This window comes from Dromiciops gliroides, chromosome 2 (assembly GCF_019393635.1).
Source record: "Dromiciops gliroides isolate mDroGli1 chromosome 2, mDroGli1.pri, whole genome shotgun sequence".
In the NCBI taxonomy this organism is placed as follows: Eukaryota; Metazoa; Chordata; class Mammalia; order Microbiotheria; family Microbiotheriidae; genus Dromiciops; species Dromiciops gliroides.
The window spans coordinates 85837868-85851666 of NC_057862.1; the positions used below are offsets into that span (position 1 = coordinate 85837868).

The following is a 13799-nucleotide window of genomic DNA, read 5'->3' on the forward strand; positions in this document are numbered from 1 at the left end:
GGATCAAGGAGCTTCCTGGAGGAGGTGACATTTATTCTAGGCCTTGAAAGATAGGTAAGACATGAAAAGAACAAGGACACAGAATCTCCTATAAAAAATGCAGTATAAATAATTCCAATGAGGAGCTCAGAGAAGGGCAATTAATTCAGTTTAATTAGAGCAAAGAGGAAGTGAGGGAGCCATAAGGGTGAAGGAGTTTGGACTTGATATGGTACAGAAACCAAGCAATATCACATCATCATCAAAGGTAGAGCTCTGTACATGGAGTCAAGAAGACCTGGGTTCAAATCCAGCCAAAGACACTTACTAGCTGGGTGACCCTTGGCAATTCATTTAACTTTCCTCAGCCTCAATTTTCTCATCTGTAAAATGAGAATAATAAGAATAACTATCTCCCAGAGTTATTGTGAGAATCAAGTGAGATAGTATTGGTAAAGCCCTTTGCAAGCCTTAAATCACTAGATATATGCTGGCTATCAGTATTATTGTTGTTGTTGTTGTTGTTGTTCTTCTTCTTCTTCTTCTTCTTCTTCTTGTTATTATTATATCCCCGAGTCAGACAAGCTGACTAGTCCCCTAGCAAGGTATTCAAGAAATAGAAAATGAGGAACTGAGTTTTGTTGGGGAGTGTGAGACACTAACGAGTTGGGTAGATTTGGATAGAGCTGCCTCAGATTGGGATAGACAGTCAGGGTAGCCTGTGGTCTCTGTATCCTTAGTATGTGAGATGGGTCAAAGAGGTGGGAGGGTTTTCAGAGGGTAATGCGCAAATTGTTTACCATTTTAGCTCCATGCATACACCTGAAACTTTAAACATTAAGTCACAAAAAAAACCCTGACATATTTGAATGCAAACTTTTATCTAAAAATGTTTACACCAAGTCCTTACATAGTGGTATCACATTTTTTTAAAACAGAAAGCTTTGTTTGACAAAAATCACAATATATACTTTTTTCTATAGTCACCATTGATAAAAATATATTACAACATTTGATATGTGATCACAAAGCACAAGCCTTTGTAAACAGAACAGGCAGCATAGTCCTTGGATTCAAAAATCTCAGTGAGATTTCAACTGAGAAAAATGGTTATATCAGATGTATTTAATTCAATGAAGGGAGGATTTTGAAAATCATTTTTGTCTTCAATAGATCTCTATTTTTAGGGGGGAAAACAACATGAGTTAGGAAAAAACACAATTAAAATAACATTAGCAAACATTATGTAATGTTTAGTTTGGACCAGAGTCAGACGTTCATTTGCCAGGTTTCCAGGTTTTTAATGATTGTACACAATTTATTATAATGGAAGAACTTGGTACGTTAAGATAGCTTTCTATTCTCCCACAATTCAGATGATTTCTGGTTTTCAATATTTTAGAAGAATCAAATAATTCCAGATGATTTTGTCCCCATGAGTCATTTTACTTCATACTTCATGTCTTCTTATTAAAAAAAAAACTTCAGATGTAGAGTAGATTTACATGTGCAACGATAAAATAACAAGTCAACTTCTACTGTCTTTTAAAAGTGCTCCTTTGTAATTACATACTCACTGTAGCCATTTCTCCAGGCTCAATGCAAACTTGTCAATATTTTAAAAAATGAATTTCCCCCAAACCCTGTGAAAGTTCAAAGAATGGGAAGAAGTTGGGTGTGCTCTTTTGGCCTATTGCTTGAAAGCACTAGATGGCTAAGGCTAATGTTCAACCAATGAGTTAGATATTCCATTTGTTAATTGGAAGAATTAAAGGTCCCTAGTGATAGAAATTCTCCAATCATGAAGAAAAAATAAGCTTCCTAACTTTACTTTCAAGGATTAAATGAGACATTTAGCAATTGAAACATTTACCAGCTCTCTATTTAAATGAGGCAAGACATGTAAACTCTTGTGGTAATAATTGTGTCAGAGTAAAGAAGTGCCTACTAGGAAAATAGGGGTTTGAATTTCTTCTTTTCAAAGTCCCTAACAAAATAAAAACAATGTCTTATTCTGGTATTTAGAGGGGAAAAAAGTTCCATTTAGAAATAAGAGTAAATCAAGGCACCACTTGTATTTTTATTCCCAATCTTCCAAGGCAATTCGTGATACCGAAATTTGTAAATTCTCCCCTGGGAAATGCTTTGGCAAGACACTGGACTCCAGTAAGGCTATTTGTTACACTCTGGATAGGTTGTATTTGCACAGTGGTTGTCAAACAGGATTTTCAAGTTTTAGAGAGACTCATTTGAGAGGAAACTTTTCAGATTTCAAATATGGTGTGTGTGTGTGGGGGGGGAGGTCAATTGCAATTAATAATTTAAAAATAAGTCCAGTGTTAAATGATCAGGATGCAAAGCACTCTGGAATGGGGTCTATCAAGTATCATACATTAGACCACTTTCAGCTGGCTGGGCATAAGTTAATGGATCACCAAATAGCCACTCTGATCTAGCCTTGAAGATGATGACCAATCACCAAAGATTCTGTTTGTTACTAGGCTATGATGACTTACCTCCAGAACTACCCCCAAATGCATTTATCTACTGGTTCCATGAAGGCTCAATCCTTTAAAATTATTTGGGGACTCTCTTAACTCAAAGAGAGCTATATGATTTCTGATACAGTTGTGCATTCTTATTACTCAAAATCTCATGGATTGGACTTTGAAAATATGTGTGATAATTTGTCTTCAACCAAGAAGCCAAAATAATTTACTGATCACACACAATTACTGAGCATGCGTGATAAAGTACACAGAAAGGCCATGGATCAGCAATTCCACACAAAAATTCCTGAAGGTGTAAATACAGTCTAGTGAATCAATATTATAAACATTATTTTAAAAGGACTTTAAATATGGATATATGTGATATAACTGTAACACCAATAAGGTTAAATCCATAATATTCAAGCTTTAAATCTTAAATACATATTTACATGACACTTTATAATGAGAACATGATTAATTGGCCAATGATTGAAACATGGAAAGGACTTACGGGTTTACTTAAGTGGAATGATGACACCAATTTTTGAAAAACAAGAAAGAAAAAGTTGTTCTTGTCATATGAATTTTCATATTTGTTCTAGGAAGGATACCTTTTGTGTTTATAGTGGCCCTCTAAGTAAATTCAGTGGGTAATGAAGATTAGGTTCATTTTTCTTAAAGAAATATAGATGTCATTCTTTAGAAGCAGATATGTTGGCAGTCTATATACCACTAACCAAATGCTTCTCAATTGATTTTCCCCTTCTCTGTGGCTATGGCCCATCCATGCCTCCTCTCCTCCAATATACATGCAGTATATAGATATGGAGAGAAAGAAAGAGAAAGAAACTTGGACATTCTCTAATATTCTAATGTTGGGAACTTCAATATTTCATTTTCCTAGCAGTTACGCAGGGTCCCATTTTTGTTTCCTTAGCCTTGCCCCTTACAGACTACATACCTCATTTACCTCTTTATGTTTTTGAGTACATTTCACCAATTCAAAACAACTGCCTTCACACTAAAATAGGTGTCCTGGGTAACCAAAAATTGGAACTCTTGGGGAATTAGGTAAAGGTAATTCTCTGGAACATATGATAGATTTCACCCTAGAGAAGTTATGAGCAGTAATGAACACTATTTTCTACATGAGTCCATGGACTGAGTAAATTCATATGGATACTGGCCATTCTAAATGACGTGATGATACCATCATCAAACCATTGTTTTTAGTCATGTTCTTAAAATACCTGTGCAATAGTCAATGAAATGTCAATATAGCAGATAGAAAAGGAATCACAATATAGGGTTTGTGAGTTTTTCTGTGTGTGTGTGTGTGTGTGTGTGTGTGTGTATAAGAATAATGGGGTACATGGTCTTTAGATCATCATTCTGAGTAGGGGGCTGGCAGGAAGGCAGCATACTAGCATTACCAACCCCTTCTCACCAGGTATGAATCAGTGATTAAAAATTAGTTAGGAGGGGCAGCTAGGTGGCACAGTAGATAGAGCACTGGCCCTGGATTCAGGAGGACCTGAGTTCAAATCCGACCTCAGACACTTGACACTTACTAGCTGTGTGACCCTGGGCAATTGTAGTAGGAGAGGAATCTCTGGCATCCCAGAAATCGTATCTCATAAGTTATTATTTTATTCTAGCCCCTGGGTCATACCTTTCAGGGGCCAAGTATCTGGATAAACGTACCTAAAGGCTAGGTAAACAACTTAATGGTCAGAACTCAGTGATATAGTCCTTAGAGTGGGTCCTACAAATTCTTGATTGTCTGTATTTGTGCCAGTTTTCAATCCCATCTTTGATGCCCAAACTCCTAGATAGATTTTGGTTCTGGGCCAGATGCAGGTGGACTAACTAGTTTGTTAAAAGTCTTAATTCATTTTGGTATGCAATGCAGTCATATCTCTATATTACTTACATCCCATTTCTCTACCAAACCCTCATTTAACATTGACCTATCATGACTTGGGAAATCCACAACTAAGGGCTTCATTTCTTGTCAAATCATTTTTGATCTTTTAGGATGAGCCCATTCTACTATTAAACTGAATGGTCTCTCTAAAAGTGCATTTTTAGAATTTTAATGGAGTGTTCCATTTCAACCCACTAAAAGACAATTACCATAATCAGTTCTTAGACATTAGAATATGCAGCATTCAAGAATTCTGGGAATAAATGAAACCCTGCCAATATCTAGTTTTTAAATGCTACCTATAGCATGTTACCTCTATTTTTGAGATAATATTTGTCACCTCTTAAAAGTTAGGGACAGGGCCTGAGAACATATTGACAAACATCCTTTCCCTACTGTACTCACTCATTTATCCAAGGTATGTCTAGTAACATGTAATATAAACGTCATAATTAATCACAGTCATAGGTGATGATTTTATCCCATATGAGGGTTACTTCCGGCCAGAGAAAAGGTTCAATGTATTCACTTCCATAGCATATTTCAAAGAAACATGCAAAAACCTATGCACAAAATTATTAAATGAGTTTATTTGAATTAGCTATGTCCTTCCCACTTTCCTTATTAAAAAAAGGTAAAATTAAAGAATAACCAATTGTTATGAAAACAAGGAGAGAATTTTATTGCTTATGGTGATGCCCAGCTCCAACGAAGACTGGACAGGATAAACAATTGGTATGAGATGACTCAAGTGATCTTTTGTGTTCCAGTACATTTCTAATTGTAAAAGACAGCCAAGATTCTCAGTGAGAAACCTTTGGGACGTCAGCTGGGCATTTTAAAAATAGGAATAAAATGCACCACTAACTTACCCAGTGTGGGAGGTAATGAGTTGAGTTTTAGTGTACCCAGATCTCATTTGACATCAAGGAAAATCCTATAAATGAATGAGGTCACAGTATAGTTAACAAAGCACAGGGGCTTGAGGGAAATCTGATCAAATGAGATTAACTACATAGGACGAGATACAGGTTTCCAAATTTGATTGCTTATCTTTTTCTTATTTTAAAACTTTTTATCTCAATTTACCACCTCTCAGTGTCTAACCAGTAAAGACTGTACATTTCATGATATGGTGCAATCTAGCTAACAATACTGGGAGGTTGTTTCTTTTTATCCTACCTGAGAAATGGTGTTAAATTTATTAAATCGATTTGCTGAAATAAGGTAGATAATTCACCTGGGATATTGAAGTTAGGGGCAAAGTTTACACACTGCATGTACATGTGTGTGCGTGTGTGTGTATGGTGAAATATATAATCTATGTTGGACAAGACCTTTGATTAATTGGTATAGGGAGCTCCTATTGATGAAACTCAACTGTCTAAACAACTACTCCTCTTAGAGAGTTTCCTGCTTGGGCAGGATCACAGAACCAATTTGGGTCAGAGAAGACCCTTAAACCCATGTCTTCCTCAATCCAAAATCCAAACGCTTGATCTCTACCACACAGTGTGCTCACCTCTCTCTCTCTCTCTCTCTCTCTCTCTCTCTCTCTCTCTCTCTCTCTCTCTCTCTCTCCGTATACACATGCATATTATATACAAACATTTAGATACATATATGTGTGTGTTTGTATATATGTATAAATGAAAATACATGCAATACCCATAGATGTGTATATGCTCACCTTTCTATATTTAATCATGGCCAACGTTATCATTCTTTCCAATTCTCTTTAGGCTTTGCAGCCTGTTTCCACAAGATCCAGTCCAACACAGTGTAGCAGAAAGATTCTTAGACTTGGAATCAAGAGACTTGGATTTTAATCCCTGTTCTAACATCTATGCTAGTAAATTTATCTGATCATGAGCACATCCACTAACCTCTGTGAGACTCAACTTTGTCATTTTTTAAATGGGAATACAAATACTTACCAACACTTTGGAAACTAAGATGCTATGTTAACATGAGAGTTATTTTTAATTTAATTTTTAAGGATTCAGGTATTAGGTCAACCTTCTGTTTTTAGCTACATCCCACAGACACATCCATAATTTATTGTAAAAGGAATCCATTCAATGATGAATGTCAGTCCTTCTCAGGAGGGGTGGAATTCTAAGTTTCATACCTCGTTCCATGGTTCATGAAATATAAGCAGGTTCAGGGCTATCTGGGGTCTAATGTTATGATGATATCTACAAAGCCCAAGAATAAAAGATGACAATGATTCTTTATATCTCCCTTAAGTGTAATAGAAAAGTATTTCTGATGAATTTGGCTTGCATTAATCAAATTCAATAACTCCCTCATCTCCATTTTTCTGGCAAAGACAAGGCTACTGGAGACTGAAAGACTGGATACAGGGATGGAAGGTTTGCTTCCCTGGCCAGTTTCAGTTGTGGCCTTATCCTTGGCCTATGTTTAATTCTATTTAGAATTTAGCAAATGTAGCTGGCAAACAGCTCAATGTATCTTATATTCTTTTTTTCAAAGTTGGAGACAATCATTTAGGGTTAAGATAAAAAAAGAAACAAGTTCTCTCCCATCTGCCTCCTTTAAAGTACCAAATGAGATATGTCACTGGGTAGGACAAGGTTGACATGTTTCCCAAAAACACAGGATCATTGTAAATGGAAGGAAGTGTAAGTTATGGTCCCTCAATTTGACCCAACTCAAAATAGAGTCAAATCGGCCACAGCAAGGAATCAGAAGAAAATAGTGTTAGAATCAGTCCATTCAAATGGGATTAAATTAAGGTGTCATCTATCAACTTGAGTTACTGTTACACTAAGGTAATGTCCACCCAAACAAACCAGTCCTGGATGGTTGTATACACGTAAGAGGTGAGGGAGTTGGGAATGAAATTAAACTTAGTCTGACAACTGATTACTTGGAAAACAAGGTTCATGACCAAGCATATGATACAATTAAAAAATTTTCCCAAACCAGTTTGCATGAGTGTAGATGGAACCTAAGTATATCAAGCATCATTTATGCCGATTATAGCAGCTACAAATTAATAGGGATGACTGTAGACCTGAATCCATGATGCTTTTTGAAATAAGCCATTACTCCCATAATCCCTTTTTGAATGTCTGACCTATCCTATAGACAATCAATTATAATTATTATTTTTAACAGTACAACACTGAGCACAATCCCCACTGGCTAGAGAATGAACTGAGGAGCTAAAGTCCAGTCATGAATTAAATGACCACCTTCCTTCAGTGCCTGGACTCTGGGGCCACCTGGGGAGACTTCACACTTTGGGCCAACTGCTCTACTGCCTCCAGGGAGTCTGGAAGCTAAATCAAGCCTTCAGGAAAAAGGACAGAAAGCCTTTCCAGTGTCACTCTTTGACATGGCTTTCCCAAGCAGTGCCGAGACAACAGTCTACTCAGGAAAGCAGACAAGCCACAGGTTGATGGATATGGTACTTTGCATGGTGGTGAGCTGATGATGGGTTTTTATTCAATATCTTGGAGGTCTTCCCTTCTGGCCCCCATCCATGCTTCCACTTTCTATTCTGATGACTGGAGCACTTTCCTTCATTCTGTGATTTGCAAAATATTTTGACTGTGTGAGTCCCCTGTGAGGCCTGAAGAATTGATGGAACCTCTTTTGAGAATCCTGTTCAGTATGTCCTTCCAACTCTTCTTGTACTGGTGCCTTAATAAAGAATACACGAAGGGGTCTGATGCCGCTTTGCTGTAAGCCAAACACTTGGAGAAGACTCCCCAGTGATAACTGATGGGGCCAATGTAGGATAATTCTACCAACCTGAAAAGAATGAAACAGAATCATTATTTTTAAAATAAATATTATTTATGGGTTTTGCTTTTACATCATGGTTATTTCTAGAAATTCCTTCTTCTTTCCCTTCCCCCTGTACTCCCCAGATTGAATCCTTCCTTGTTACAAGGAGACACAGTCAAGCCAAAACACCCAATACAGTGAGTGACCTGGTCTGACAGTGTGTATGACAACCCAGCATTCTGCCCTACTAGTGCACTAATAATGGGGAGAGAGGGGGCAGCTAGGTGGCGCAGTGGATAGAGCACTGGCCCTGGAGTCAGGAGTACCTGGGTTCAAATCCGGCCTCAGACACTTAACACTTACTAGCTGTGTGACCCTGGGCAAGTCACTTAACCCCAATTGCCTCACTAAAAAAAAAAAAATAATGGGGAGAGAGGTGGGTCTCATTGTCTATTCTTTAAGATCATTGCTAACTTTTCAATTGCGTAGAGATAGGCTTCCTTTTAAGAAATATTTCTAATTTGTACTGCTACAGTTAATAGACATAGGGTTATTTCTAATCCATATTAATACATGTAGACCTTCCTATGTTTCTCTGGATTTCCCCCATCTGTCCTTTCTTATGGCACAATTTTAAAGTTTTTTCATGTTCAAATAGCAGTTTGTTTTCCCCTCAGTCTGACGGGAACCAACTTTATTTCTAGTTCTTTGCTTTCACAGAATGTGGCTTTGAAAACTGGGGAGAGAACTCTCACTGAGGGAACAACATGAAAGGGATCCTCTTCATAGGGAATCTGTAGATACAGATTCTAGCTTCTCCTCTCATGCTAATTGGCTGTGCAGACTCATGAGTCACAGGAGCAGTGAAGCCCCGATCTCTCTCTCTCTCTCTGGCCTCCTTCCTTCCTTCCTTCCTTCCTTCCTTCCTTCCTTCCTTCCTTCCTTCCTTCCTTCCTTCCTTCCTTCCTTCCTCCCTCCCTTCCTCCCTTCCTCCCTTCCTCCCTTCCTCCCTTCCTCCCTTCCTCCCTTCCTCCCTTCCTCCCTTCCTCCCTTCCTTCCTCCCTCCTTCCTTTCCTCCCTCCTTCCCTCTCTTCCTTCTTTTGGCAAAGAAAGGTAATCTAGATTCTAGTCCACGTTCTGCCTACTAACTACATTACCTCAGACAAGTCATGTGGCAGGTAGGTGATGCAATGGATTAATTATTACAAGTTATGATTTATATATCATATATAATTAAGTATGAATATTATATCTATAATTACCACATGTATATCTATATGTGTGTACTTACATGCATATACATATATACTTATAAATATATGTATTCGTATGTATAATATATTTAAATATATGTATATATTAAATATATATACAATAAATTATGTTAATTTATTGTAAATGATATAATTGTACATAATATATTATATAATGGAACTCATATCTTTTATATTCATTTTTGAAGAGGAAAAAAGAGAATAGTTCAGTGATTTACTCATGGCCACTCAGCTACAGTGAGGACAAGAGGCATTATTTGCACCCAGTTCTTCCAGTGCCCATCACACTATCCAATATGTGAATGGTTGTCTTATGGAAGAAGGTGATGGGTATCTCCAAAGTGAAGCATTTATTTTCTTCTCCCAAGTAGTATGCCTGGGGGTTGTATTTAGACACAGATTATGTGGCTTACCTTCGTGACAGTAAGACCACATACAGTCAGAATTATGTGGACAACAATGGGACGATACCCAGAGAGCTAATTTTGGCTAATTGTGTCTATGGGAAATAAAAAGCATAGAGTTATTCATTTTAATCGATTTTGTTGTTTGCAAGTCACTTCCTCTCAAGTGGGCTTTTATAAACTTCTTTTTTTTAAGCTGACCTGCTGAGTAGTTTTACCCATCTATGATGAAAAGATTTGAAATTCCCCAAACACTCCGACTGATTTCCAATTATTCCCACTTGTAGCATCTATTTTCAGGTGATATTTTTTTCCTGAAGAACTAGAGAAAAGGATCATTCATCCCAAGCCTAAACTCTATGGTATAACTCTATGAAACAGATGAGAGGGAAGTATTTTGGATGTCAGTTTCCCTGTGTCCTCCCTCCTGCACACCTAGGAATGCAGAAGACTTAACTAGGAAGTCAAGTCAGAGGTGCCTACATTTATCAAAAGTTTATTTGGCAGGGGGGATGCATTTGAAAATGACTTAATTTTAAATTGAAAAGAAACTAAAATAATCCTAACAAAAGAATAAACCATTGCTTAACTCCTGAAAACTATTGCTATGTGATGCCTAGATGCATCCCCACAATGTCTACTACTACAAAGATTGCTGAATAATACCAGCTTGATATTTATGATAGTACTCATGGTTTGCAAAGAACTTTGATGCATGATCTCATTCAAGCTTCACAACAACCCTATGATTGACATACTGTAGGTCTTATTGTCTCCATTTTTATAGAGGAAAATACAGAGTGCTTCAGTGACTTACTCAAGGTCCTCCAGCAATAGAAAGTACAAGAGGTATAATTTGAACCCAGTTCTTCCTGACCCAAAGCCCATCAAACTATCTATTATGCAGCACTTTTTGGATGGTCAAACTTCCTAACTTCAGCAAAGGAATTATCACAAGGCACAGAGCATCTTATGAGAACAGGTAACACCCAAATTCCTGTTGGATGATGAGTGTAACATCCTCTTGAGAAAGAAGCATTGACAATGACAAAAACACAGATAATGGGTCAGAACTTATTAGATTTCAAGTATCTGGATTTTTTCCTTTCTCACTTTCTACCTTTCCTTTCCTATCCAATATGTGATCACTGTCATAACATATTCAGAGTATAAATATCACAATCTATATTAAATTATATATATCATTTATCTCTTATGATGGAAATATTGGTGGTAAAATCAAAGTTGCTTGTGGGGCTAGAAGGGAATGGTGTATGTGTATACATACATACAGGCAGCTAGACAGATATAGATAGATAGATAGATGTAGATGTAGGTGTAGATATAGATATAGATATAGATAGATAGATGTATATATGTATGGATTATGGATGTATATGATACCTAACTAGCATATGTGTGTATACATATACATACACATTCATCACTTAACAAGGATTACTGAATCAGAACTTCAAGACCTGGGAAGAATCTCATGACTTTCTCATCCTAGTTTAATCCCTACCTTAGAAAGAATTCTCTCTATAATGTACTTAATAAGTGCTTATCTTTACTTGAAGACTACCAGTAAGGAGAACTCATTACCTTCCAAAGCAACCTGTTATCCTTTCTATTTCTCTATTGATATAATATTTTTTCTAATATCAAGCCTGAATTTGTAAGCTCTTACACTAAGCTCCTGTAATATAGGCACTATGTTTTCTGCATCTTTTGCATTCTTCTTGTACCTAACATGGCACAAGAAACAAATAAGTCCTAACTAAATCACAGATTGATGATTCCAAAGAAGGAATACATATATTTGGCTTTTCTTTTTGTTTTCAGAACAAAGAGTGCAGTAACCATGACTCCTTCAAACAGAGAGAAATATAAAAAGAAAATGACCTCTTATGACTAAAATGTAAATTATATTATAATTTGGTCCTAGGAATTGCCATTTCTGTCAGTCAGTCAGTCAGTCAGTCAGTCAGTAAGCATAAAGTATGTATCTATTGTATATCAGGCACTGTGCTAATGAACTGGGGATACAGAAAGAGGCAAAAAACAGTCCCTGTCCTCAAGGAGCTCACAATCCAAAGAGGGAAACAACAAGCAAATGAATATATCCAAACAATCTAAACGGGATAAATAGGAAATAAATAAGAAAAGGAAGTCACTAGTAGTAAGAGAGGTGGGAAAAGACTTCCTGTAGAAGATGGGATTTTAGCTGGAACTTAAAGGAAATTGGGGAAACCAATAGGTAAAGATGAAGAAGGAAGACATTAAAGGCATGGGGAACCGACAGAGGAAATGTCTGGAACTGAGCTGTAAAGTGTCTTGTTTGTGGAATAGCCAGGAGACCAGTATTACTGGATCAGTGAGGACATGTGGGGGAATACGGTGTAAGAAAAATGGAAATATAGGAGGTGGTTAGGCTATGAAGGGCTATGCACATCAAATATAGGATCTTATATTTAATCCTGGAGGGTTAAGAGAAATCCCACTAGAGTTTATTGACTATGGTGGTGACATGGTCAGACCTTGTTTTTAAAAATCACCTTTGGAGGCTAAGTGGAGGATCGATTGGAGTGGGGAGAGACTCAAAGTAAGCAGACCCACCAGCAGGGTATTCAATAGTGCCAGGGAGGCAGCTAGTTGGCACAGTGGATAAAGCGCTGGCCTGGATTCAGGAGTACCCCGGGTTCAATGCAGCTTCAGACACTTGACACTTACTAGCTGTGTGACCCTGGAAAGTCACTTAACCCCCATTGCCCCGCAAAAAAAAAAAAAAAAGAAAAGAAAAAGAAATAGTGCCAGCATGATTTGATGACGGTCTGAACCAGAAAGGAGAGAAGGGAGAATATTTTATATATATTGCAAAAATGATATTGACAGACTTTGGCAACGGATTGGAAATGGGGGGTGGGTGAGAAGAGAGAAGAATCAAGTATAGCACCCAAGTTGCAAACCTGCAGGACTGGTAGGATTGTGTTCCCTTCCTTCTTTCTTTCTTTTTTCCTTTCTTCCTTTCTTTCTTTCTTTCTTTCTTCCTTCCTTCCTTTCTTTCTTTCTTTTTTTGGTGAGGCAATTAGGATTAAGTGACTTGCCCAGGGTCACACAGCTACTAAGTGTTAAATGTCTGAGGCTGGATTTGAACTCAGGTCTTCCCGAATCCAGGGCTGGTGCTCTATCCACTGCACCACCTAGCTGCCCCTGATTGCGTTCCTTTCTAAAGAAACGAAATAGGTAGAAATTGGGGAGAGTTAGGGGAGTTGGGGGAAATTAGAATTAGGGAAAAATATAAGGAACTAACTTTTAAATATGTTGAATTTCAGATGTCTATTGGACATCTAGTTTGAGATATCTGAAAGGCAGGTAGAGATTTGAGTTTGAAAGTTAGCAGAAATTTTAGGGCAGTATAGATAGATTTGAGTATCACCAGCAAAAGATGGTGCTGATGAGATCACCAAGTAAAGTAGTATAGAGAGAGAAGAGAAGAGAGCTCAGGAGAGAACCTTTAGAGACAATTACCGTTAAAGGTTGTGATCTGAAGGAGATCCAGCAATGGATATGAGAAGAAGCTATCAGAAATATAGTAGGAAAACCAGTAGAGAGTGGTGTCCCAAAAGCCTAGAGAATATGGAATTATCGAGGAGCAAAGAGTGATCATCAATGTCAAAGGCTGCAGAGAGATTAAAGAGAATGAGAATTGAGAAAAGACCTTTCCACTCAGGACAAGCAGCAGTCCTACTGAGCTGGAAATAATACTAGCCTGGAGTGTTTTATTATCTATGTACCTTGAAGGAGAAATTGTAGGAAGGCAGAAGTTGGCTCTGCAAAAGCAAGGTTTCAAACTACTTGAGCTCTCCTCCAAGGGGCTCAGTAGCAAGAGTGCTTTTTCTTACTTGAAACATTCAAAAACAATTGGATGAATGGTTGCATAAAGGTTTAATTTATCAGGGAG

At 37.5% G+C, this 13799-nt stretch overlaps 1 protein-coding gene across 1 annotated transcript in view; it reads right to left on the minus strand.

Moving 5' to 3' along the window:
* Nucleotides 1-198: 198 nt before the first annotated feature.
* GPR26 (G protein-coupled receptor 26) overlaps nucleotides 199-13799 on the minus strand; it is a 42590-nt gene continuing 28989 nt past the window's right edge. The window contains exon 3 of the mRNA XM_043985402.1: nucleotides 199-8181. Coding sequence (XP_043841337.1) covers nucleotides 7950-8181 — 232 coding nt within the window. The 3' untranslated portion in view covers nucleotides 199-7949. The remainder of the gene's footprint in view (nucleotides 8182-13799) is intronic.